General features: G+C 42.8%; 1 protein-coding gene and 1 pseudogene across 2 annotated transcripts; both read right to left on the reverse strand.

Moving 5' to 3' along the window:
- Window positions 1-1,647: 1,647 nt before the first annotated feature.
- On the reverse strand, window positions 1,648-11,129 carry LOC104589186 (uncharacterized). Of its 2 annotated transcripts, none has more exons than XM_019196289.2 (9): window positions 10,966-11,129; window positions 10,048-10,656; window positions 9,201-9,605; window positions 8,632-8,693; window positions 8,460-8,537; window positions 8,211-8,304; window positions 3,238-3,339; window positions 3,060-3,109; window positions 1,648-1,967 (listed from the first exon to the last, which is right to left on the reverse strand). In XM_019196289.2, exons 1-9 carry the CDS (start codon window positions 11,044-11,046, stop codon window positions 1,943-1,945), a joined length of 1,506 nt encoding a protein of 501 aa, XP_019051834.1. In that variant the 5' UTR covers window positions 11,047-11,129; the 3' UTR covers window positions 1,648-1,942. The 2 variants fall into 2 exon arrangements, with proteins under 2 accessions (XP_019051834.1, XP_088743149.1); XM_088887023.1 differs by having other exon boundaries at window positions 8,211-8,340; window positions 8,460-8,554; window positions 8,631-8,693.
- A 2,273-nt stretch (window positions 11,130-13,402) lies between these two features.
- On the reverse strand, window positions 13,403-26,521 carry LOC104589192 (T-complex protein 1 subunit beta pseudogene; annotated as a pseudogene).
- Window positions 26,522-26,758: the final 237 nt, after the last annotated feature.

Raw genomic sequence — 26,758 nt, forward strand, 5'->3', positions numbered from 1 at the left:
CATTCTATTTCATATAAGGTTGGGTCGGGGTTACATCAATTCTACTTCCTATATTTACTTCTCACAAAAACAAATAAAACAAAGTCAAATCCAAAGCAAACCAACTGAACCTTCAGCTCTGTGTGGAAAGAGTGCAAATACAAATATGCATGGATCATACACATAGCCTTCATTTATATTTGCACTGAACATATTTGCATTTGCACTCTTCCCAAATGGAGCCTGGGACATAAAACATTCTGCATCAAAAATCAGTATGGTTAGTGCACATCTCTTTATAAGATATGGGATTTCTTTTTATATTTAAAATGGATATTTACCTTGGATTCCAAACAAGTCATAAAAGTTACATCCAAATGTACAATATCATATATCGTTAATACTTATACACGTGCATAATACATGCTCCTAATACATTCCCGCCGTGCTGACTCAACCCGATAAAATTTCGGATTGAATTATAATGCAAAATGAGCTAACCAGGTTGATAGGAACACACAATAAAGTGAATCAAACTTGGAACTAGTTCTTAGTATTTTGATAATATTAAGTATTTATTCATCTCTTTAATACATTTAAATTTTGCAATCATTATATAATTTACTGATTCGCTGAATCAATTTGCAAGTATGAGTGGAGATGACTTCTTTGGGTTTTCACACAATGGTAAGGAATAAGGATAGGTGGGTCTGACTTTTCTTTACTCTTTCTTTTTCTTCTGTCAAACTTTAAAATTTAAAAAGGAAACCAAATTACGAATTCAAGCTTAAGGCTTCGTTTGTTGCAATGCAAATCCCAACTGGATACACCTGCTTCAGTTTTGCATCCATTTGTTTGTGACTACGATTTGCAATTTTACCTTATTGAAAATTTGTACTCTTCCATTTGTATCATTATCAGTGCAAATTTTGCATCTAAAAATCTGAAACAGAATTTGCAACAGTTCCTCCTACCTTAATTCTCTCTCATATATAAGTAGGCACTACATCAATTTGCTTCTTAACTCTTTCTCCCAAATAAATAACCTTCCTCCTGTCTCTTAACTCAGTCCATTTACATTCCTAATGTATTTGTTTTTTTTTTTTGATGAATTGCACTCCTATGCTTTTACACCAGCGCAAATAAAATTCATATTGCAACTAAATGGAACCTAAAGTAAACAGTTTATATGGAAGGAAATATGGGTGTCAATTGAACGGGATTTGGTCCAATCCCATCCAGTATGTGAGTCCATTATGAATGGACCAGGTCCTATCCAATGCAATGAATGTTTTGGACCAATTTGGACTGGACCAATTCAATGTCTGGACCATCCAATCTGTTCAAATTCATTTTGATTTAGATTGGTTTCAACCCAAACCCAGTCCATTGACATATATATTTTTATCTTATATTAGTGGACCAGATATTAGCTTAATCTAACCCAATCCAATATAAATTTGTTACGGACAGATCAGGTCCAATCCAATCTAATAAATATTTTGGACTGGATTGGTCCAATCCAATATATCATATTGGTTCATCCAATCCGTTCAAATTGATTTTTGACTGGACGGGATCCAATCCAAAACTGATCCATTGACAATCTTAGAAGGAAAATGACTTCTACCATCTCCTACACCTTTCTTATATAAATATAACCATTTAAGACGATACTGAAACTCCTATATATATAATAGGTTCTCCACAGTATGTAAACCTAAATTGGAATGATTAAATCATTTTGGAGCTGCAACATAAGATACAATTGTGAGGACAAACAATTGCATTATCCTCCCTGTTGATGCTTTCTTTTTGCTTCTATGCAAACAACCATGTAACTATTTTTTGTGATGTAAATGCATGACAATATCACTATTTTCAAGGATGCTGAGCAACTTCTTTATGCAGATGCCCCGATCCAATGCCACCAATACTGACCTGAATTTTCTATTTTCCACAGTCATCTCCAGATTGGCTTTCGCTGCCTGCACATGTCAATACATCAGATGGTGGGAACTATCGACATTTAGGCATGGTTTTTGAACCGCCGTGGACCTGGACGGTTGGATCATTTGGCCCGGAACCGTTTAGGTAATTGATTTCATTTTACCCTAAATTCGGTCTTTGGCTAAAAATCGTTGAATCGGTCAACATTCAACGACCCATTAACCTGGGTGGTTGAACTGTCGACCCATCGACCTATCCAACGGTTTTTTGCCATTTTTATTTTTAATTTTTATTATCAAAATAAATCATCCGTTCAAACCAAATGATCGACCCGTCAACATAAAAACCAGTGGTCATTCTGAATCGTTTTTTAAAACCATGCATTTAGGTAAGAATCTGATTGAATCCATTAATAATTTCAGGTTATAGTCATTGACCTCACCCATCAGTAGTTAAGTTTTCACTGTTTGGGTTGAAGTAAAAATCATGTAAACCACCAACTTGATTGCAATGATCAATCCATCATGTCAGCTTTCACCTGAGGTAAATTTCTAGCCCCAAAATAGGGCTTGATGTAGGGGTGATCATTTCTACCCTGACCTGCAAATTTCCAGGCTTGTGCCTCGGCTGTGTATAGGCCCAATACTTTAGCCCGAGCCCAGAATATATATATATATATATATAATACATATTATATATAATATATTTTATATTATATCAAGTATAATATTATAAATATATATGTAATATAAAATCCTATATATTAAATATAATATATTTAAATTGTGAATTGTAGGCCTTAAAACCCGCCCCGGGATAAGTCCAGATCTCCTGTTCACACAAACTCTGCCCATGTCTACCCACATAACATCACAGCCACACATGGAGAACATCTCATCCTCGTACATAGTATATTATGCAAGGGGAGATGTTCCCAATTCACAGGGGTAGTGTGTTGGAGGTTGACTTGGGCAGGTGATCCGGAGTCCCTCGGGACTCCCTTATAATAGGTGTGACACCCAACCCACCCAGCCCATGATCACCCCTATTTTGATGTGGTTTAGACAATAAGCCTATAATTACGCATTCAACAGGGAGAGATGTTAGGCTTTTAGATAGAAGAATCTTACCTTGCATTTTTCCCACCGAGTGTTAGACTAGCAGATTGTGATGGCACAACCTGAAATCATTTTATTAAAGATAGGTAAAAACCTCTGTCATTTATTCTGTTCATGAGAAAAATTAGGAAAAGAGAAAATGGAAAGAGAAACCAAAGCTGAACTTAGGAGACAGAGATCGGATTAGGACCTTCTTATGCTCTAACTTTGGAGCTTGAGCATGTGAGACACCATTAAGAACTAAGGAAGAAAACCTTGAACTGAATCCTATCCTATCCATTTCCTCTCTTCCCTAAAAATGAAACAGAGATGTCATTTTCTGATAATTAGAACCAAAGGATAAAAATCAACCAAACAGATATTTGTTCACTGCTAAAATCATAAGATGGTTATCAGATACAAATCCAACTATGAAATCAGACATCTCAAGATATGGACATTTCTCTGTAATTTTAAATGATATATACAAATGTTTTTATTATATAGATGAATGACTAGGCATGCAATACTAAATGATACTTAAAGTAATAGAATTACCACCATATTCTAATGGATCATATGAGTAATATCATAACCTTCATCAGTCAATTCAAATGATATTTCTTTTAAGTATAAAAGATGAAACTTCAACTAGACAATAGAAAACAAATTAAGGGTCCGTTTGGTTTGCAGCTAGAATCGGAATCGAAATGGTCTATTCCCATAGTCTGTTTGGTTCAGATAGGAATGGGAATGGAAATTAGAATCAGCTGGAATGAGATTTCATTCCCAAGGGAGGGGCAGGAAATAGCCATTCCCTCAAATGGGGGAATGCCATTCCAGCAGGAATGGGAATGGGATTCTAAATCCACTCAACCAAACAGTTGGAATCGAAATAGTCCATTCCAATTCCGATTCCAGACCTCTATTCCCGTGAACCAAACGGGCCTAAACATTTTAAGATTCTATGGAAAGTATTCTTAATTTGACAAGGGGAGTAATCACTACCATACACTTCAATCCAAAATGATCGGCCATAGGACTTACAATGCCCAACTTCTCTACAATGAATCTCACAACATTGAGGTGATCCTAACCTAGCTAGCATTTAAAATTCTTTTTTAGAAATTGATACTTTAGGTTTACATTAGAAATTGGTAAGGTCATCTAATTGACTTAGTGGTCAGGATTAATGTATAAATGGGTTATACTTGAGGTGGAAGCACACGTTTTAGCATGTTATACATGAAAAAGTCTATATCCACCAAAAAAACAAGAGAAAAGAGAAAACAAGACAAGTCTACCTAGAAAGCAATGTGATATTGAGATTTAATTTAGCAAAACAAAATTCCATAGTAGATTTATTGCTTTCCTTAGTCCATTTCAGTTTAAAGGGGGCCTGGTAACCAATGCACACATCAGTGTGAGGGTAATTGTGATGAGGGTAGATCCTACCAAAAATACTTGAAATAGCAATCACTCAAACTAAGTGAGGACTTATTCACATAGATGTTGGTAATTAAAAGTTAAAAAAAGACCATACTGCTGCTAGCTTTCTCTTCTTGAGAGTTCAAGTAAGGGTGTTAATGGACCAATTTTGGATTGGACCCTGTCCAGTCCAAAATTAATTTGGACGGATTGAACAGATCAACAAGATATATTGGATTGGGCCAATTCGTTCCAAAATATTTATTAGATTGGATTGGACCTGGTCCGTCCATAATAAATTTATATTGGATTGGGTTGGATTAAGCCAATATCTGATCCATTGATATAAGATAAGAATATAAGTGTCAATAGACTGAGTTTGGGTTGAAACCAATCTAAATCAAAACGAATTTGAACAGATTGGATGGTCCAGACATTAAATTGGACCGGTCCAAAATATTCATTGGATTGGATTGGACCTGGTCCATTCTAATGGACTCACATTGGACTGGATCGGATTGGACCAAATCCAGTCCAATTGACACCCCTAAGTTCAAGGTAGGGGAGGCACCCTACTTTTTGGTGGTAAGTCATTAGAGTGATTTACTTCCAAAGAGTCCATGGTGTTAATATTCCTTTGTGAACATACAGGGGCAAGGGCTCTGCAGGTGTTATAAACACTCACTCACATCCAAACCTCAGTGGATCCTTCTACAAATTGGCAGGTAGAGTACCTCTGCTAAAACCTAATCCTTAAGAGATGGAGACCCTAACAGATTTAACACCCCCTTTGGTGTTTAGCCCTCTTTATATATGATATTTCGGGAGTGCATTCAACAAGTCCTAAATAGCTAAACATAGGAAGCACTAGAATGCCAAATCAACCTCACTTTGAGATCTGATTTGCTATAGAAAGGAGGAAGAGGTGTGATGTCCATTGTAGTTCATCCATTTGTTGTTGGATCTCACATGCTAGAGGATTCTAATCTGATCTTCTGCTTAGAATGAGTACAACTTTGAAGAATAAAGTAAATTTTAAATAGAAATATAATTAAAACCAACAAATGATCCCCAACTAGATTCAGCCACATAAAGTCACTGGTGGATCTATATTGAAGTCAGTGTGGGCAATTGCCCGCATTGAGATGTTCCCAATGCACACTGAGATGTGTATGTGGGGTATCTGTTAGACAGTTGTATGCCCTTAGCTCCAATCAGAATGATGTACATTATGAATTTATTGTAAATGAATAAAGTACATATTTGATTCATGTTCCTGTGGTGTGTTTCTGTGTAATACCCTTAAACTAGACACTTATGAGACTCGTGTTAGTTTAGAATGTTCATAGCCGTTGGATAAGTCTGGAGAGATTTATCCTGCCAAGGCTAACACTAATGTGTTGCCAAATGTTGGGGGTGGCCTGTCTCAGCCGCCAGGGTGAGACCCAAAGCACAAGCAATGTAGGATTAACTAAATCTTTGAACCGGACCAGATTTCCAGTATTGCCCTGGACCTTGGAGATTGATGGGCAAAACTGGAAAGTTACACCTGACCCCTAGACTCGATTATGATACTGCACTAGGTGTTGGATTGGGCTGTCTTTGATATGCCAATCAGTAAGATCCTTAGCGGGGGTCAAAACCTGGGTATGTTGGGACAGTCTGAGAATTCATCGGAGTGGGTGATCATAGTGACAAGATCGGCCCTTTGTCGGACAAAGGTAATGATCAGATATATATATATATATATATATATATATATATATATATATATATATATATATATATATATTATGGTTTCCAAACGTTTGCAAAAGGTTTTAATTCCCGGGATCCATGTGAGTAGAGAGTGCAACACTGTTCCTTGCAGCCGAGGGAGAGGTCCTCTCTTGTCGGGCAGTGTTTGATCATTATGGGCTGAGAGGTTAAGTGTAAGACCATTGAGGGTAATACCTAATGGGCTAATCTTGCATCTGCCCACAGTCCCTAAGTGTTACAATGTGGCTTGGCCCAGGGACCACTTAGGGTAAGTGTTGGGCCCAAAGAGCCCATGTGATGGGTTTCAGGGGGTGCACTGTCCATAACTGTGTATTCGACTAGGCCTTATAACAAAGGTTGGGCTGAACCCATGTGGCTGATGTGTAGATCAATATTTGAGTCTCACGCCATACAAGGAAGCCCAACTGGACAGCAGTTTGGAAGGCTAAGTGAGCACATAACCTTATTGGGCCTAAAGCCCATTTCGAACTGGGCTGATTTGATCAGTTAAATAAGGGGCGAAATCTGAGATTAGATTAGCTGATTGGATGGTCTTAACCTATCCACTCAGAGAGTCCAGATCTGAATGTGATTCAGATCTGGTAATAGGATTAGGAGGAGGCTGATCTAATTTGCAGATAAGATAAGGGATTACCCTTATCACTTAAAGGGAATTCTTATCCAAATATTATTTGGATCAGCAACTCGTAATGGGATTAGGAGCTGATCCCTTTAAGCTTATAAAAGGAGGAGGGGGCAGCAGCCTTTAGAAGACATTCATATTCACATCCTCTTCAGAGCTGAAATCACAGAAGAGAGAATTCAGTATCACTGCGCTAAATCTCTCTTGTCGCCTCCTTCCTGTCGCCGCCATATCTGCCAGTTCGATCTCCTTTTGTCAGTAGGAGTGATCAAGATTGGATCTTGATACCAGTCCTTTGTGAAAGGGCTGATTGGAAGAAGTGCTCACGCGCCATCCAGCTGATACTTGCGAAGGATCTGGTTCTTTTGAAGAACACTACTGATTCTACTCCATCCTGCATTGCGCCATTTTCAGTGGGAGCAGTCTTTGGTTCCTTCCTTGGGCGTGAACACTTCCATTGGGAGATATTGTTTCTCCGTATCAGGTATATCCCTCTCCTACTATTTTGTTCAGATCTGGTTCGGTTCTTGGTTTAAGATTAATCCTTAAAAAATATGATTTTTCTAAAATAGGGAATACGATTCCCAGTAGGATGGAGAGAAATTTTTGAAATTCGCCCAACCTATTCCGTAAGATTCGGGTGTTCATACGATGGATATCTCATCCCTTCAGTGTCTGTGGGGCGAGCTCTGTGGGGCACAGATGTAAATTCAGGGCTAAGTGGTATATCAGTCTAAACATGGGTTGTATAGCATACTTGTACATATTCTTTATTTATTTATTTTCACTTAGCTGAGTTTGGAAGGAGTACAAATACAAATATGTAGAGTGCAAAACCTTGTATTTTGTATGTATTTGTACTGTACATATTTGTATTTGTACTCCTTCCAATCTGAGCCTTATTAATCAATAAAAGTTACTGTTGTTCATAAAAAGTAGTTTTCCCCTTCTTTACCCAGAATTTCAGTTTGTTTCTTCCATAAGGCCTTCTGGCCAATGAAGGGAATCAGCATAGTCTTGTCAATCCTTATCTAAACATGCTATCAGATATTTCTCCACTAATTATTTGTCTTTCAGAAAAAAATAGGAACAGCTGTAAATGAGGCCATTTGGAAATCAGAAAGGAAGATCAGGAGGTAAATATCTAGCATAACCAACCATTAATGTGAGCTGATGAATAATGGTTGTTGATATCTAGAAATAACAGGAATCCTTCAGAATGTATTCAAGATTGCAATATTTCTTCATAAAATCACAATATCACAGACATAGACTCTAAATTGAGACCATTGTATATGATAAAAACATAGATTGCATAATCCAATTGCAACGAAGGATTATAATTTGAGATTTACCATTTTCTCTTTCTCTTCACGGACACTACTTCTGGCACTAGGCTTGACTACATTGTTTTGAACTGTTTTAGTCTGTGCAGAATTGTTTGTAAACCTGGGTATACATATGCCAGAAGTTCTGTTTTCAGTTCTGAAAGGGTGAAAGATGCATTTAAAAAAAGAAAAAGCATGTTATAATGATGAAGCAGAAAAATTATCATGATCAGATGGGATGAAGAAAACGAAGAATTAAAACACAAAAAGCCTTACATGGTTTTAGGCCTCTGGTTATTAGTATTTCTTCCCTTTGGAATTACAGATTTGTTACCAATTCCTGATGACTTTACTCTAGCAGCTTTAGGTTCCCCGGAAAATATCCAAAGTAAGATTCCTATAATGTATAATCAGACTAAATCACAAGCATTTTATTCTAGAATCTGACCTGTTCTCTAAAGTCATATTTTGGACACCACTACCAGTCACAGCAATCTTCTTTGAGTTGCTCTGAAAAATTAGATGTCAGAGACAGTACCAAGCATAAAATTGAGACCAACTTTCCTTTTTTAAGTTCAGTAACAACAAAAAGTATAAGACAGCACATTAGACTGAAAAAGTAAGGCGGCGTTTGGAAACGATGCAAATATGTAGAGTGTAAAACGGTTCATATAAATTGCAAAGTTGGGTTAGTTTTGCACTGACAAATTTACCTTCTTACCAAACAGACTTTAGCTGTAATGGATACAAACATGAATTTGAATAAAACATATGCTTTTTTTTATCAAAAGCCCACTTGAATGCAAATTTACTTCTTTTTTTATTGATGTACTTTTACATCTTATTATCAATGTAAATATGCATTGGTCTGTCATTTGTCAATGCATAAATGTAATATTGCCAAACATAAGAAAAAGTGAACCAGAGTGCAAATTTACCCTGAACCGGGATTTACACTCCATTTGCATCGTTTCGAAACACAGCCAAAGGAGTATCATCATCAACCCAAAATTCTACCTGAGCACATGATGACCTTTGTGCATGAACTGAAGACTTTGATGGCAATTTTTCCTCTAAGGATTTTGAAATGAGATTACCACCACGAGTCCCATCTTTAACATTGGAAGGCGAAGAGTGTCCCCCTTTATCCATTCCAAGTGATCTGTGTGAAGGCACTGGGGCAGAGTCGTTGCTACTTGTAACCCTGGTATTATCTACTCTAGCAAGTGGTTTTTGTGAAGACATGGAGGTATTGTTGATGTTAACCCTAGCAGTTGCCACTTTGCTTGAAACGAGCTTTTTCTCAGCCTCCACACTAACTGCCTTGTGGAGAAGACTTCTGAGCCTGTCAAATGGTTTGTTTGCATTTGCCTTTGTGCTGCTGTCCAATTTTGTTTTTCTTCTTGCTGAAGCAGCAGTCTCCTTTATTAGAACATATAAAAAAACTAGTCAGTGTGGTTATTCATCTAATGCAAACTGACAATTAAGAAGCAAAATCATCTAGAAATTGAGGAATGAGGAAGCATAATGCACTAAGTGGACAGGGCACACATGGTTTTAGAATGACACAGTATGAAGAATCACACATTAGTGGATTTATAGGGGACAGACTAAGAGAAAATGTTGATGGTAATGAACAGATGCTTTTCTGGTCTATTTACATATTATTTGATAGATGCTTTTCTTTAGTTGCTAGTTGGTTCTCAAAACTCTGCATTTGTGCTATCATGGTTGACCTTTAAACTAACAACATTTTAATTTTTACCTGAAGATGTTTGTTTTAATCTTCATCTATCAAAGAAGATGATCTAGATAAATAATCCAAAAATACCAATGACATAAATAATCCAAACTCATTGTGTACCTTAGCTTTTGCTGCAGCTTTATGAACTTCTCCTTTCTTGAAATTTAGCTCCACATTGTTGGAGATAATGTTGTCTGAGCATGCATCTTCTAAGGACCACCTACTTGTTGACTCTGAATGTTCTGGTGCAACCTCTTGTGCAGATGCGCTAGGTTCTACAATAGATACAGAGGCCTCAAGGTTTCTCTCCGAGATCACATTGTGACCATCGTTTTCACAAGTCAAAGCTGATTCCCCCTCTAAGAAATGAGCCACGGGATCATTTCTGGGGTTCATTCCCTCTTCTTCTGTGGTAGAATCAACACTATTTTGTTGCCATTTGGGACCCTGTTCATCCTTCTGTTCAAGAAAAGCACCATTGCTGAAAGGATCAGCAGCAAGGTTTGTCTCTTGCTCAACCTGCAACTTCTTCAGTGTTCTTATTCTTCTGTAATATTCTTCAAAGTGGGCCTTCTTGCGGGCAACTAGACCAGGGGCCTTGAATTTTTCCAGCTCCTCCTGGCATTTGTTATGAGAGAACACTGACCATTTTTCCCATGCCAGTGACTCAACAGAATATCTTCCAAAAGAAATTGAACCATGATCCAACATTTCAGAGATTGATGCTTCCTTTTTTTTTTTTTTTTTTTAATTCATCATTAAAATGATATAACAGCAAAAATAGCAACAACATTAATAATCATTGATATCCCCTAAAACTATAGCTTTCTAAATTCTGAAGAAAGGTTTCTGAGTTCTACTAATGAGGGTGTCCATGTCTACCCCCCCCCCCCCCCCAACATACCCTCATCCTACGTTATTCTGTTCATCTTATGCTTAACATGATAGAAAAGAAATGAGCTCCGGAGAAAGAAATCCAATGTGTGCAATTACAATAGAAAAACCCAATGAAGATCAATGAAGCCGGCAAATTTATACCTGAGAATCGCTATCGCTCCGGTCGGCCGGCAGTTCTGAGCGAGACCAATCACAGTATGTTTGATCCATGTCGGTGGCCATTTCTTCTTAGCTGGGCTATATTATTTGTTCAGTGCACGTCACTGCAAGAAGATGCTCTTCTTCATTAAGTCATTGTTGTCATAATTTGAGAGTTCTTCGTCAACCCATAAAGACTTCTCTCTCTCTCTCTCTCTAGAATTTGAGACGTTGAAAATGGAGCCCACGTCAATCAAACGTTAGATGGCTAAGATTGGGTTGGGGTCCACCTAGGGAGCGAGACAACGTTATCCTATTGACCTTGAAATTTTACTTAAAACTCTTCGAAATCTCTGAAATTGACATGAACCAGATTGGCTAATGGCTACGGAGATCAACTGACTTTGAAGTAAGCATTCTCTTAAGTGGGACCCATCCAACCACTGGTTCTGATCTTCTGATACCTCCCACGTGTTAGGTCATGAGGGGCCTAGACTGAAGCTAGTGGTCCTGTGGTATATGATACATTCAAAAAGCATCAAGGTCCATTTATCTATTTTTCTTTCTGATAAGGCCCATTTAGCAATTTGGTAATAGTAAATTTCTTTCTGAGTTAAAGCCCAAACTCGGCCCATTTATTGATTATCAGGGAAAAAAATCGTAGGAACTTTCCGTGAACATTCTGTTTCTCTTATATTTTCTAATGAACCCAAAACAGCCCAAGTGTCAAATCATGCCTATACAACACTGTCAACACACAGACAGGTCAAAATAAAGCAATAATAGATCACGCTCAGGCTTGTATTGAGTGTATTATATTATTTATGTCATCAATAGGCTTTTTTATATAGAGTTTGAAGATTTCCATGTTTTCAGGATGTGACAGTCCACCCTTATCAATTTGTTAGGTAAAAGCAAAGTTTAACATTTTGATATCGTATTTTTTAAAAATGGATATAAGATATGTATGTAAATTGGACGTTTTGTTTTTTTTTTTTGTGTATCAAATCTATATCGGGAGAGTATTGGGGCATATTAGGGGTGTATGGGGGCATATCGAGGGTGTATCGAGGTATATCGGTAGCGTATCGATAAAAAAGATACGGTCAAAAACAAAGAAAAAATTAAAGGAAGAAAGTAAGTTTCTTTTCTCCAAAATAAGCCTTCTTTCACCCCAAATGACTCTAAAACTCTAAACTTCATTCCTAAAGTACTAGATTTGCAAAATTTTGCAAGAAACAAGCATGGATCGTTAATTTCTTTTAAAGATTTTTCAAATTTTGAAAAAAATATGGCAAAAATAGGTAAATTTTTTCAATCTCTTATAATATCTTGTGATTTCTTTTTTTTCTTAAATGCTTAAATTTATGTTGATCAACATTTCTTACATTCAAAATCACATTTTTTGTGCTATCAATATATTTAGGAAAATTTCATGAAAATATTTGGGGAAAATATAAATTAACAAAAAATTTGAAAGTGTAAGTTTTTTCTTTGCCTATAAAGACTAAATATGTTTTAGATCTATGGATTTATCTATCATATCCATAGAGCAATTGAAATTTCTTCTTTAATATTGATAGAGGTAGATTTGGCCCGACCCCTTGGCTGTGCGACACGTGGAAGAAGACGAGATGACCTGGCAGGAACGCCAGCTCGGCACGATGACTTAGCGCGGCTATCCAAGAGAGAGGCCCGAGCTCCCGAGCTCCTCAAAGAGAGGCCCGAGCTCCCCAAAAGGAAACCCGAACTCTCCCTAAAGGATCCCGAGGCTAACAGCAAAGCCCGCGAGGGGCAAGGCCGGGGCCAGCCCACCTCGAGCCAGTTCGGACCATGTGCCATCACTTCGGGACAGTAGGATCTACTCATCCGAACTCAAGACTTCACCTCACGCACCACTCCAACACCTCGGCTCCAAGTCGCACGACTGTAAAACCGTATCTGACATCTGTACTCTGAGGCAGCATACCTGGCTGGTCTGGGTCTGACAAACGGCAATCACGCCGTAACGGCCACCTGCCACCGCCATCTCAGTTGTGGCAGAGATGGCCCTGACAGAGAGGACAGTGGTGGTTATGCCTGCCCCCCACAGAGGCGGTTATACCTGACTTAGCAAAATTTTGGGAGTAAGTGCACCAAGTTGCTATAAGAGGCCTTCCTCCCCCAAGAGAAAGAGGTATGTGATCTTTGTGCTTTCTGGTCTTGAAGTCTCTTATTTCCCCTTGCCTTCTCAAGAGTGTTAACTTGAGCTTCGGAGTGTTCCAACCGGGTTCCTCCCCGGAAGTCTCCAGCTTCTTCCTTGTTTCAGGAACCTCCAACTCTGTTAGAGGCGAGGTAACCGACACCTAGGACCGACCGGATTGCGCATCATCATTTGGCGCCGTCTGTGGGAAGACTTCAAAAAGTCTCCCCTAACCTTTAACTCTCTCTCAAAGAAACCTTAGCATCCATGGCTTCCTCCAGCAGCAACAGGCACAACGCCTACTTGAATGCTGTAGGGGAACACCCTCAGCCCACCACTGTATGCATCGGACAGTTCACCGTCTCCCTCTCGACGGACGGAATCCCTAGCCCCAATATACCAAGCACGGTGGCACCTGTGAATGTTCCCCTTCCCCTCCCTATCGAGACAACCTTCACCGAACTAACCGTTGTCCCTCTGGCAACCAGCCAGAACCAACTTGAGGACTTGATGCAGTGCATGCGGGCAATGCAAGCCCAAATGCAGTAGTTCCAACAACATCAGCTCCATCAGCAGCAAGTACTACACCACATTTCTCAGTGTCAACCAACAGCAATTCCCCCAACTGCCTCTGAACCAACCTCAGCTCCCACCTTGACACCCTGCTGCCAAGCCGGTCAAGCCCTCCCCTCAGGGCGGGCGCCTTCACCAAGGGGAAGCTTCCTAGCTTCAGAACCCTTCCAGGAGCTAGGCCTCATCCCCGGGCAGGAGGGGAAGACTAATTACCCCTGCCTCGCAGCTCGCCGGCGGATCAAGAACCTCCCAGCCGATCAAGTCAGCACCTCGGCACTCTAAGTTCGAGCTCCCGCTCGCAGAGAACCAATTCGGCGTCCTGGCCGCGGACTACCAACAGTCCGGGCCTATCAAGCTCGGCAACACCGAGGCAAGCAGCGCTAATACTAGGCCTTCCAAGTAGCAGCGGAGGCGCCGACGAAGTCACCGAACTACCACCCGCGTCTTGCCTGAGCTCCGAGGTAAAGAAGAAGCAAGCTCGGATGAGTTAAAAGTTGCCCCTATTCTTTCAGTCCCTTCCCCCTGTCATCAGAACTCCTTGCGGTTCCCATGCCCAAAGATTTCAAACTCCCTCTTCTAGACAAGTATGATGGGTCCTTTGATCCCAATGACCACGTCGATGCTTTCTAGTCCCAAATGCACCTGGCAAGGGCCAACGAGTCCTACATGTGTGTGGCCTTCACTACCACCTTCAGGGGAGTGGCCCGCTCCTGGTACAGGAACCTGGCCCCCGGGTCGATAAGAAGCTGAACCTAGTTCGTGCAAGTCTTCACCGCGCACTTTGTTACCAGCAAGCGGTGCCCCCGAACCGAGGAGAGCCTCCTCGGAATAGTCTAGAGGGAAGGAGAGTCCATCTGGGGCTATGTCAAGCGGTTCAATGACGCGTGCTTGTAGATACCACGCCTAGACCCCGCAGTACAGCTCGCGGCAGCCAAGAGGGGTGTGACACACAAGGAGTTCAAGTGGCACATAGTAGTCAACCAGCCCGCGACCGTAGCTGAATTCCTCAATCTTGTGGACAAATTCATAAGGACAAAGGAGGAGATCAACCAAAGAACTGAAAGCGGGAACGAAAAAAGGAAGAGGGAAGGCGAACCCTCCAACCCAAATGATAGGAGAAAGAAAGTCCCAGCTCGGGGGACGAAGCCAAGCCAGCCGTTCCGAGCTCCCATAGCAGGTCGGATGGACTACACGCCCTTAAACGCGAAGCGGGCCGAGATCTTAATGACGATCAAAGACGCCCCATATGTGAAGTGGCCACCTCGTCTGAAGGGAAACCCGAATGAGAGGAATAAAAACTTGTACTGCAGTTTCCATAGAGACCACGGTCATAGCACCAAACATTGTAATAATCTCCGCAACGAGATAGAGGAACTTATCCGTCGCGGGTACCTAAGAAATTTTGTACAACATAATAATAATAACAATAATAGAAATAAGACAGGTCGGCAGGGGGAGCACAGTAGAGATGCTCCCGAGTCCAGCAGCCGGCCAGCAGAACAACCACAGAAGCAGCCCTCGAAGGAAAGACCAGTTCAGGGAACAATCCACGTGATCGTTGGAGGATCGATCGTAGCAGGATGCACCTCGGCAGCAGCTCGGGCATCAACCCGGGAGGTCTCCAGAGAAGAACAAAATCCTCCAAAGCAGCCTAGGACGGAAGACCCCATATTCTTCACCAAAGACGATGCGCGCGGGGTCCACTACCCCCACGACGATGCACTTGTCATAAAGGTAAAGATCAAAGACTACGAAGTTCGGTGCGTACTCGTTGACTCTGGCAGATCGGCAGACATCCTTTTTAAAGCGGCCTTCGACAAACTCCAGTTCCGAGAGAATGACTTGAAGCCCGCGAACACCCCGTTGGTCGGCTTCAGCGGAGAAGAGGTCAGACCCCTGGGAAAGGTCACAGTACCCGTGGATGTCGGCACGTGGCTTAGCACAGTAAGACTCAGGCATGATTTCTTGGTGGTCGCGACCCCCTCCCCCTACAATGCCATAGTAGGTCGGCCAATCACCCACGCTTTAAAGGTCGTGGTGTCTACTTACTATTTAGCCATGAAGTTCCCAACGGACTTCGGCATCGGGGTAGTGCGGGGCGACCAGCTCGAGTCCCACAAGTGCTACGTCGCCGCCCTCAAGGGAAAGGCCAAGGTAACCAGTGACCTCGAATTGGAGCGACCGGTGGAATAAAACGAGGAGCGAGCTGCACCAACGGAGGAAACTGTTCCCATCCCTGTCTCGGCAGAAGACCTGACCAGATCACTTCAAGTTAGTGCATCCCTGGAAGAACCCTTGCGATCCGAACTAGCCCATTAGATAGAAGAAACACAACTTAGCCCTAGAACGCTGGAGGGCGGTCGATGAGGAGGTCGAGAAGCTCCTCGCAGCAGACTTCATAAGGGAAGTTCATTACCCGAGCTGGGTAGCCAACCCCGTTCTGGTAAAAAAGGCGAACGACAAGTGGCGCATGTGTATCGACTACACCGACCTAAACTGAGCTTGCCCGAAAGATTGCTTCCCCTCCCCAGGATCGACCGCCTAGTGGACGCGACCTCGGGACACGAGTTGCTAAGCTTCCTGGATGCCTACTCAGGCTACAACCAAATCAGGATGGACCCAGTCAACGAGGAAAAAAACCGCCTTCATAATCGAGTTTGACCTGTATTGCTACAAGGTTATGCCCTTCAGACTTAAAAATGCTGGGGCAACCTTTCAAAGGCTTGTGAATAAGCTGTTTCAATCCTTAATTGACACAAAGATAGAATGTTATGTAGAAGACATGGTCGTCAAGACATAGTTTTCGCATGAATTAATACAAGATCTGCATTCTGTCTTTCAAATTCTGCGTCAATTTAACATGAAACTAAACCCAAATAAGTGTGTCTTCGGTGTCACCTCGGGTAAGTTTCTAGGGTACATCGTCAACAGACGCAGTATTGAGGCCAACCCGGACAAAATAAAGGCCATCCTAGATATGAGACCACCCCAAAAAGTGAAAGAGATTCAGAGGCTAAATGGCATAATAGCCACTCTGAGTCGTTTTATGTCTAAATCAGCAATCCATTGCCTGCCCTTCTTCAAGGCAATGAAAAGCAAAGGGTTCGAGTGGAACCCGGAATGCCAGCTCGCCCTTCTTCAAGGCAATCAAAAGATACCTCGCCAGTATCTCGGTATTGATCCGGCCTAAAGATGGCGATGTTTTAGAACTGTACCTCTGGGCAAGCGACGAAGTGGTCAGTTCGGTACTAATAAAGGAAGTAGATTGGGTTCAACAACCCATCTACTATGTTAGTGGAGTATTGCAGGGAGCAAAAACGAGATATCCAGAGATAAAAAAGCTAGCCTATGCGCTGGTCATTGCGGCCCGCAAACTCCGTCCGTATTTCCAAGCCCATACCATCATCGTCCTCACCAGCAAACCCTTGAAGGAAGTATTGCTCAGACCCGTGATCTCTGGTCGATTGACGAAGTGGGCCATCGAACTCAATGAGTACGACCTCCAGTACAAGCCACGAACCGCTATCAAAGCCCAAGCCTTGGCGGATTTTGTTGCAGAATGCACATTTAGCTCTGAGGTCCTTAGCTCGGTTGAGCACGAGGCTCCCAGTTTGGGTGAGCTCGGTGCTCCCAAGCCGGTTGAGTTCGAGCCCTGTGAGGTCACACCCAGTTCAGTATCTCTCCTGGTTAGGCCGAGCGCAAACTGGGATGAAGAACCCCGGATCCTTCACGTAGATAGCTCCTCAAATCAGTAGGGCAGTGGAGCCAGTGTAGTTCTTCAAGATCCAAGTGGCACGAAACTGGAGTACGCGCTATGCTTCGAGTTCGCGGCATCCAACAATGAGGCGGAATACGAGGCGTTGATAGCCGGGCTAGCCCTGGCACAAGAGGTGAAAGTCAAACACATAGTTATCTGCAGTGATTCCCAACTCGTGGTCAACCAAGTTACAGGCAAATACAAAACCCGCGAGCCAACTATGGTCGGCTACTTGACAAAGGTAAAAGAAGCTCTGCTCAACTTCTAGTCACACTTGATCAAGCAAATCCCGAGGTCAGAGAACGCTGAGGCCGATGCCCTGTCCCAGTTAGCCAGCACCAGTGACAACACCATGAGAACTGTGTACATAGAGGACTTACCTTGGCGTAGCATTCTCGGGGGGCAAAGGAGGTCGCTCCTGTCGCCTAAGCAGAGCCGAGCTTGATCAATCCACTCACGAGCTTCCTGCTACAAGAAACCCTCCCTGCAGACCGCAATGCCGCCAGAAGGGTAGAGCGCCAGGTAGCTAAATACGTCATAATAGACGGACGGCTGTACCGGAGATCCTACACGCTTCCCTACCTGCGTTGCTTGCGGCCTCCCGAAGCCGAGCTTGTACTCCACGACATTCATGAAGGTCTGTGTGGCGGACACCTTGGGGGTAGGGCCCTCGCTCAAAAAGCACTGCGACAAGGGTACTGCTGGCCAACAATGAAAGCAGATGCCGTTGGGTTGGTCAGGAAATGCGATAAGTGCTAGAAGCACGCCAATATTCACCATCAGCCTGCCGCCAACCTCAAGTATCTCACCAGCCCATGGCCCTTCGCACAGTGGGGCATCAATCTACTCGGACCATTCCTGCCAGCAACAGGTGGGAGAAAGTTCCTAGTGGTGGCAGTAGATTACATCATGAAGTGGGTTGAAGCTGAACCTCTCATAACAATCACAGCTCGAAATGTCCAGAACTTCTTCTAGAAGAACATAGTGTGCCGCTTCGGGCTACCTCGGGTACTGATCTCCGACAACGGCAAGCAGTTCGAAGACATCAAATTCCAAGAATGGTGCCAGGACATGGGGATCCGGTAAAACTTCACGTCGGTCGCGCATCCACAAGAAAACGGTCAGGCAGAAGTCACGAATAGAGCTATTCTTCGTGGACTGAAGGCCAGGCTAGACCGAGCTAAAGGGTTATGGGCGGACGAGCTGCCCAACGTTCTATGGGCATACCAAACTATAGAGAAAACCGCCACCAGAGAAACCCCCTTCAACCTCATCTATGGCACGAAGGCAGTCATCCCAGCCGATATCGAAATCTCCTCACTTCGGCTGGAAAAGTACAGCGACGATGCCAATAACGATGAGCTACATACCAACCACGACCTACTCGATGATGTGAGGGACCTTGCATACATCAGGACCACAGCATACCAGCAAAGGGTAGCTCGGTACTACAACGCCAGAGTCAAGAAGCGAAACTTCCGCATCGGCGACCTAGTTCTCCGCAAGGTCATGGTACCTGAACCCGACGTTGGCAAACTCGGGCCGAACTGGGAAGGACCCTACCGAATAAAGAAAGCACTCGGAGGAGCATACGAGCTCGTGACCCTAGAGGGTAGGTAAATACCCCGAGCTTGGAACATCGTCAACCTAAGGCGATATTACCTATAAGTTGCCGAACTGAGCGGACTTTAAGCCACTCCCGAGAGCCTAAGGGTCAGAATGCCGAAGTAACGAAAACCTTGACACCACAAGATCCGGCCACCTCTCTGGCATGGGCAAGAAACCTAGGAAAATATCCTGAGTTAAAGTGCCGAGCTAAGGATGACTTCGGGAACTCATTAGCGCAAGCTAAGTGTTAGTACCAAAGGAGTAGGCAGCACGGGTATGAAACCCGTGGTGTAAAGCTCACTCCAAGACAGACAGAGAACAGATCGGGCATATAGCCTTACTATGTCAGCCCGCCTCAAGGAATTCCCCCATCTCGAGGACCTAACTCTATGTAGTTCGGCAACATAATCACTTCGGCAAAAAAGAAATAGTTATGCAACACTTAAGCAGAAAAAGGTATTTCATTACTAATACTTGCTTTACAATGTTCACAAGAAAAGAAAGGAGAAATGAGCTCACAGGATCGACACATCACTTCGGGCTCGCAGGCCCAATATACATCACTTCGGGGCTACATCCCCTTTACCCTCAGAAGGGACCTCGGCAGCACTCGGGGGGTCGGCCTCGTCGTCAGAATCCAGATCTTCATCGGCCGCAGCAGCCATCTCCGGAGTAATGCACGAAGTGGAGATGGCACGAATGTCAAGTTCGGGGTAGGCGTGCCTTATCATCCACCGGCTCAGTTTGAAGCCCCTCTGGTATGAGCCCACCATTAGGTCATTGAAGCGCTCCGACACGATGTAATCATCGACGGCCTTCACCTTGGTATCCTCAAGGGCCTGGAAGAATATCTCGGATTTCTCCTTGATGTCGGCCTTGAGGTATTCCACCTTGTGCTCCAGGACACCTTTCAAAGTCGCGAGGTGCTTCACGACGAGCCTCTAAGCGCCATTCTCCCTTCGGAGTCTCTCCAGTTCGCTCATCTGAGCTGAAGCTTCACTCTCAAGGCGATGGACCCACTCCCGAACTGACCCCAGAGCCTCTTCGGCAGTCTGCGCCCACTCCTGAGCTGACCCCAAAGCTTCTTCGGTAGCTTGTGCCCGCTTCAGGTTCCTCTCTGCCTGAATTATCAGGGCGTGAATAGAGGAGTTCGCCTGCCAAGCAAAGAGTCAGTTCGGCAAGAAAATAAAAGAGAATGAAAAAAGCACAAAGGGAAGACTTCGACAACTTACCACCATGACGTGAGACGCTGCACGTGCGCCGATGTGGCTGACAGGGAGCTCGGACCAGGCCGCGACCTCGCTTGAGTAAACGGCCTTCTGGCTCTTGCGAAGAGCGCAGCTCGGAGTTAGCACATTGCCAACTCCCTCCTGGCTCCCCGAGCTGGAGAAAACAGTTGGGGTTCGAGAAGCCTCCGTAGTCTCAACTTCCCCAGCCTCTGCAGCGCCGGGCTCCGTTGCCATCTCGGGGATGGGACCTGCCGCCTCAGTTTCCCTAGGAGAGTCCAGGTTGATGATCGGAGGCTGGCTCGGGACTTCGGGCTCCATGGCCCGAGGAGACTCCACCCGAGCTCGCTTGCTGACCCACTTTCTTCTTTTCATCCCGTCGAGCAAGTTGGCACCTCGGGTCTTCTCTGCTTCCATGGTACCTGCAAAGGGAGCTCGGCATTAGTACCAAAAAAAAAACTAAGTAAAGAAGCCTACCCGGACTCAGATCGGTCTGAATAAGCTTGGCCTCCGTTAGGTATTCTCCGCACTAGAACCCGACCTGGGCCCAGGATTGAAAGGTTTTCGCCATGTCTTTATCTAACATGATGCTGGGATTAGGGACGACCGCCCTCCAATGAGTAGGAAACGACCACCCCGTAGCACTTCGGACCATGAAGTAGTCCCGCTTCCACGCCGGGACTTTGTTTGGGAGTTTGTGAAGGAGTTTGAATCCCGGGCGAGGTGACAGGTTGTAAGCCCGCCTGTGCTGGGGAAGGTAGCTCGCTTGTTTCTTAAGCATAAGAATAGCAGAAAAAATTTCTAAGTCTAAGGGGATGACGTACTCGCAACAGAGGGATATGGTCCTGACAATGTTGCGAGTAGAGTTCGGGTGAAGTTGACCGACCGAGACGCCGAAGTGGTTCAAGACTTCGATGATTAAAGGGTGAAGAGGAAGGCACAACCCGGCAATGAGCTGCTCCCGGAAAACCACGATCTCATCTGGACCGTGCTCCCAAGGGAAGTTGCTCGAAAGTAAGCTATATGCATACTCCCCAGGCAGGTTGAACTGACGAACAAGAGACCGAAGTCTCTCAGACGTCATAGTAGAAGGTCCGAACGTGTCCGGCATCCGGACCCGACGTGAAGTGGACTCTAGGCTACCCGGGGTGACCCGGGTTGAAGGCCCTACCTCGGGCATATCAAGAAGGCTGTCAAAGGAGTTAGCCCGACCCGAGGTCTCCGCCTTAGGCCCTTCTAGAAGGTTATCTAAGCTACTTGAGCTACTAGAACTAGACATCGCAAAAGGAAAAGGAAAGGAAATTGAAAAGGCTAAGGGGACTCACCAAAGGAAACGCTATCGAACTAAGGAGACTGACGCGAGATGGGGACCTTGGATGCGAGCTCAAGGAACGATCGTTGAAATTTGGCGAAGGAAAAGTGACCAGGGACCCCACTATTTATAGCCGCTGTATCCGTGCATCAACGGTCGAGATTGAAGCCATCCAACGACTCAGGAAAACCGGCTGCATGACCCCCGAGGTGAAATCAGTTTAGCATGAATTTTTTACGTCCGATAGTTGATAAATCGTTTGACATCCACGCGTGAGCTGTACGCAACCCGGGCTGACTCCGGTCGAGCCGCACTGTCCCTGGTTGAGCCAAGAACGTAAGCGGATCAGACCGGGGAATCTCCGAACTGGACTAAGCACGCCACGGAGCAAATCCACCCGTCAGTCCGTGAACTCCCCACACCGGGTCAAGACCCCGGGCATGGGGAGTGGGGGGCAATTGATAGAGGTAGATTTGGTCCGACCCCTTAGTTGTGCGACACGTGGAAGAAGACGAGATGACCTAGCAGGAACGCCAGCTCGACACGATGACTTAGCGTGGCCATATCCAAGAGAGAGGCCCGAGCTCCCGAGCTCCTCAAAGAGAGGCCCGAGCTCCCAAGCTCCCCAAAAGGAACCCCGAACTCTCCTTAAAGGATCCCGAGGCTAACAGCAAACCCCGCGAGGGGCAAGGCCAGGGCCAGCCCACCTCGAGCCAGTTCAGACCATGTGCCAGCACTTCGGGACAGTAGGATCTACTCATCCAAACTCAAGACTTCACCTCGCGCACCACTCCAGCACCTCGGCTCCAGGTCGCGCGACTGTGAAACCGGCATGACTCTGAGGCAGCATGCCTGACTGGTCTGGGTCTGACAAACGGAAATCACGCCGTAAAGGCCACTTGCCACCGCCATCTTAGTTGTGGCAGAGACGGCCCTGACAGAGAGGATAGTGGCGGTTATGCCTGCCCCCCACAGAGGCGGTTATACCTGACTTAGCAGAATTTTGGGAGTAAGTGCACCAGGTGGCCATAAGAGGCCTTCCTCCCCCAAGAGAAAGAGGTATGTGATTTTTGTGCTTTCTGGTCTTGAAGTCTCTTATTTCCCCTTGCCTTCTCAAGAGTGTTAACTTGAGCTTCGGAGTGTACCAACCGGGTTCCTCCCCGGAAATCTCCAGCTTCTTCCTTGTTTCAGGCACCTCCAGCTCTGTTAGAGGCGAGGTAACCGGCACGTAGGACCGACCGGATTGCGTATCATCAAATATAATTAATTATATTTTATCATTTGAACATAACAATTGAATATATTATAATTTTATGGATGATCTATCATATACATAGACCAATTGAAATTTCTTCTTTAATAATTATTTTTTTTATTTTTTTATAATTAAAAATTAATTAGTTAATTATACTTTATCATTTGATCATAATGATTGAATATATTATAATTCTATAGATGATCTATCATATCCACAATTGAAATTTCTTCTTTAATAACTATTGTTTGAATATATTATATAATGTTTATTTATTTTTTATATTTTTTTAAAATGAATAATAAATAATAATTATTTAAACAATAAATAATTATTAATTATATTTTCACATAAAAGTTGTGCCAATGCATGTTTTGTGGTTGGATAGGAGAGTTGGATTTTTCTCATTCCATAATACATTAAAATTTAAGAATTATAATTTATAAATTATAGTTAAGCATAGGATTTTTAATGAAATTATAATTAGTTATAATATATTTCTTCATAAAACCATCAAAATATATTAATTCAATGTATATACACCTCATGGATGTCTTATATTTAGTGTTATTGATGTATTTTTATGATTTATTAAAGTTTTTATAGTGTTTCCAAGCGTATCTTAGTTTTTCTCCGATATGCATGCGTATCCAAGGCATATCCCGATACGTATCTTAAAATTTCCCTTCCGATATACACTTGGCATTTCTAATACTTTGGACATTGGGTAAAAGAAAATGAAAAAAATAGTTTTGCTGAAATTAAACTCTCAAAATTTGTGTTCAATCTCCGATACTTTGAATCATGTGATTATGATAAGTGGAAAAAATTGCAAAGAATAGGATAAGAAATGAAATCATTTGAAGGAATGTAGAAATAGCTCCAATAGGTGATAAAATGAAATAAAATAGACTAAAATGATTTAGTCACATGCATAAAAAACATTTGAACATCCATTAGAAGAAGGAACCTATTGGCAATTAAAGGGGTTAGATGGGTTAAGGATAAATCAAAAAGGGCAAAGGTTGGAGTAGTAAGAAATGTTTTAAGTACTAATAATTCAACAATAAGTATGAAATTAAACAGAACAAAATGACAAAACATGATTCAGGTAGACATGTAGAGGACCCCATATAGTTGGGATAAGGCTTGAATGAACGGATAAATATGCTAGATTTAGGCTTAATTCTTGGGTGTTGAACTAATCTCTAGAAACCCTGATCCATCCCAAGTGAATTTTCGGTATGATATTTTTCAGATTAGCTAGTAGGGATGGCAATTCTCCCTATCCCCGATGGGTTCCTGACAATGAGATCCCTGCCTTCTCCCGATCCTAATATATATTAAATATTATTCATATTAAATATATTATTATATATATGACATTATTTATATATTAAAATACATTTTAAATATTATTTATATTTTAAATTTTTTATTTATTTTAAGTAAATTTATTTTTCTAAAAATACTGTTGACTAAAAAATTTTGGAGATTCGAGTCCCCGTGGAAAACCCATCCCCATCGGGGATTGGAGATAGAAGACAACTTTTATCTCCGATGGGAATCAGAATTGGAGACAAGGATTTATTACAAAATCAAGATGGAGGATGGAGAATATGATCCCAGCCTGGAACCTATCCCATTGTCATTACTAGATCATCTTTGCTTCATGTTTTGTGTCAAGGCCTTGAAGCCTAGCATAGTAAGGCTGAATGATGTCCATATTGAGCGAAGGCCAAGGATTTGAAAAGATGTTAGGTTTTATTTATCTATGTTCAAATTTATCATATCACCTTGGATAGGCCTATAACAAATTGGTATAGTCCAAGTTCCAGTTAGGTCCAAAACTTGATAATGAATTTAGTTTTGCTTCAAAAACGGTAAAACCCAAACTCAACCCCATTTAGCCAACTGAAGGGTTGTTGAGTTGGTATGTTAGCTGCGGAGTTCCAGTAGAAAGCGGAATCTAATCGTGCTACCACCAACTTTGGAGAAGAGGGGTTATGATTGGTGGTGTGCCCTATGCTGCATTTGGAAGCGATGTAAATCAATAACCGATATAAAATTTATATCAGTTCGGTTTTGTATGAGTTTGGAAGGAGCGTGTAATTATGACCGACGGAAAATTTCACTTCGGTTTAGATTTGTCGACATTTGAATGGAGTGGAATTTTACATCATGAATTGATGTAAAACCTCATCAAGCATAAGGTTTAACATCAATAATTTATAAAAAACTATATCGCTTTTATCAATGTAAAACTTTACACTTTTTTATATCAGTTTTCAAAATGTAATGGTCACCTATATATATGGTTTAGTGTAAAACATCATCAGTGTCCTTTTACACTGATGATGTTCTACACCAGACCCAAACGAAGCCTAGGGGATTCGGACATATCACCAAATACCAAAAAGAAAAAAAAAGGGTAAATTACAAAGACCCCCCTGTATTATGGGGTTTGTGACAAAGACCCCCTGTACTTTGTTTTGCGACAAAGACCCCCTTGTACTTTGATCGTGAGACAAAGACCCCCTTTGACCATTAAATCAGATAACAGAATGCGTTAAATTATCAAAATACCCCACTAAACTTTTTCTATTTTCTTTGTTTGCCCTTTTTCTCTTAAAACCTATTTAACTTATTGTTTTCCCTTTCTTCTCTTCTTTTCCCCTCCCTCACCATCCTCTCTCATTCTTTCTCTATCCCAATTCTCCAAAATTTTGTCTTCTCTTTTCGGTGGGGCACAAGTGATGATTTCATCAACTCTGAGTATCATCTCTACAGCTTCAGTTGCAAAAAGTAGCACAGCCTGTTTGACTTTGAATGGCCATGAGATTCCAAGTTTCTCCATGTCTCCTACTGCTCCTCAGAGGATGTTGATTCCAGCAGTACACCCGTCCTTGTGATGCTTTGCACGAAGCTGAGAAATCAATTCCGCACTGTCCAAACCTGCATTATCTGCAATAGTTGTAGGGATGGCCTATAAGGCCCGTGAGAATGCCTCAATTGCATGAGACTTCTTTCCTAGAGTCCTACGGGCCAATTCATCAACTTCCTTTGCCATCACCATCTCAGGTGCCACCCTCATCCAAGTAAAACTTTGCTGTCGACAATAGTTTGAGAGAGTACACATAGGGCATCATGTAGAGACCTTTCAGCCTCATCAAGCACATGAAAATTAGCACCTCTTAATACTATGGTGCAAGCTTGACCCATTTCAACCCCAAAGACATGAATTACTTTTGTCTTCTCCAATCATGATTTCCTCAATGAACTTATAGTGTCAAAGCTTAACCGACTCTGGATTATCAAAGGTCAATGCAATCTCACCACCAGTTACCAGAGCAAGACGCTCAATTCCATCAAAATCAGCATGCTCAATCGCCAAAATTCCCACATCTGCAAATAGTTCCTTAGGGAAATTGTAAATCAATCGTCTATTCACAAAGCAATTGATCCCATGTGCTATAATCTTCTCAACCTTATCTTTCATTTTCTCTTTTTCTGCCCCTTCAATCTGTGCAACCCGTGACATAGAATCAACACGGACATGTGCCCCATAGATCTTTACTTTGTCAGTGTCCATTGCAGTGTTTGCTACCAAAATCTTAGCAATTTCTATGCGCTTTGGTTGAAGGCATTATTTATGACTATAGTTTTAACAGGTTAGAAATGGAAAGTTATTGGGCAGCTCCAATTTATGGCGGGAAGGGAGCGTGTACGGGTTGAATGGGGTTGGGGGTAAATAGGGGTCAGGGGGAGGGTCAAAGGATCAGCAGATTCATGCCGAGTGGTGAGGAAGGGACCCCAGAGGCCCTATTGCATGCGATTGTCACAGGAACTTCCACCGGAAAGAGGTGAAGGGGGAGCCCCAATC

The sequence above is a fragment of the Nelumbo nucifera genome, chromosome 5, assembly GCF_055504915.1.
Source record: "Nelumbo nucifera cultivar China Antique chromosome 5, China Antique-T2T, whole genome shotgun sequence".
In the NCBI taxonomy this organism is placed as follows: Eukaryota; Viridiplantae; Streptophyta; class Magnoliopsida; order Proteales; family Nelumbonaceae; genus Nelumbo; species Nelumbo nucifera.

What these genes read in the sequence shown, in the direction of transcription:
- LOC104589186 (XM_088887023.1), bottom strand. Translation starts at nt 11,046, where the DNA reads ATGGCCACCGACATGGATCAAACATACTGTGATTGGTCTCGCTCAGAA. An exon ending in ATATGACTTTAGAGAACAGG is followed by an intron (nt 8,555 to 8,630) that starts TCAGATTCTAGA and finishes ATATTTTCCGGG; the next exon opens with GAACCTAAAGCTGCTAGAGT. An exon ending in GTGAAGAGAAAGAGAAAATG is followed by an intron (nt 3,340 to 8,210) that starts GTAAATCTCAAA and finishes TTTCATTTTTAG; the next exon opens with GGAAGAGAGGAAATGGATAG.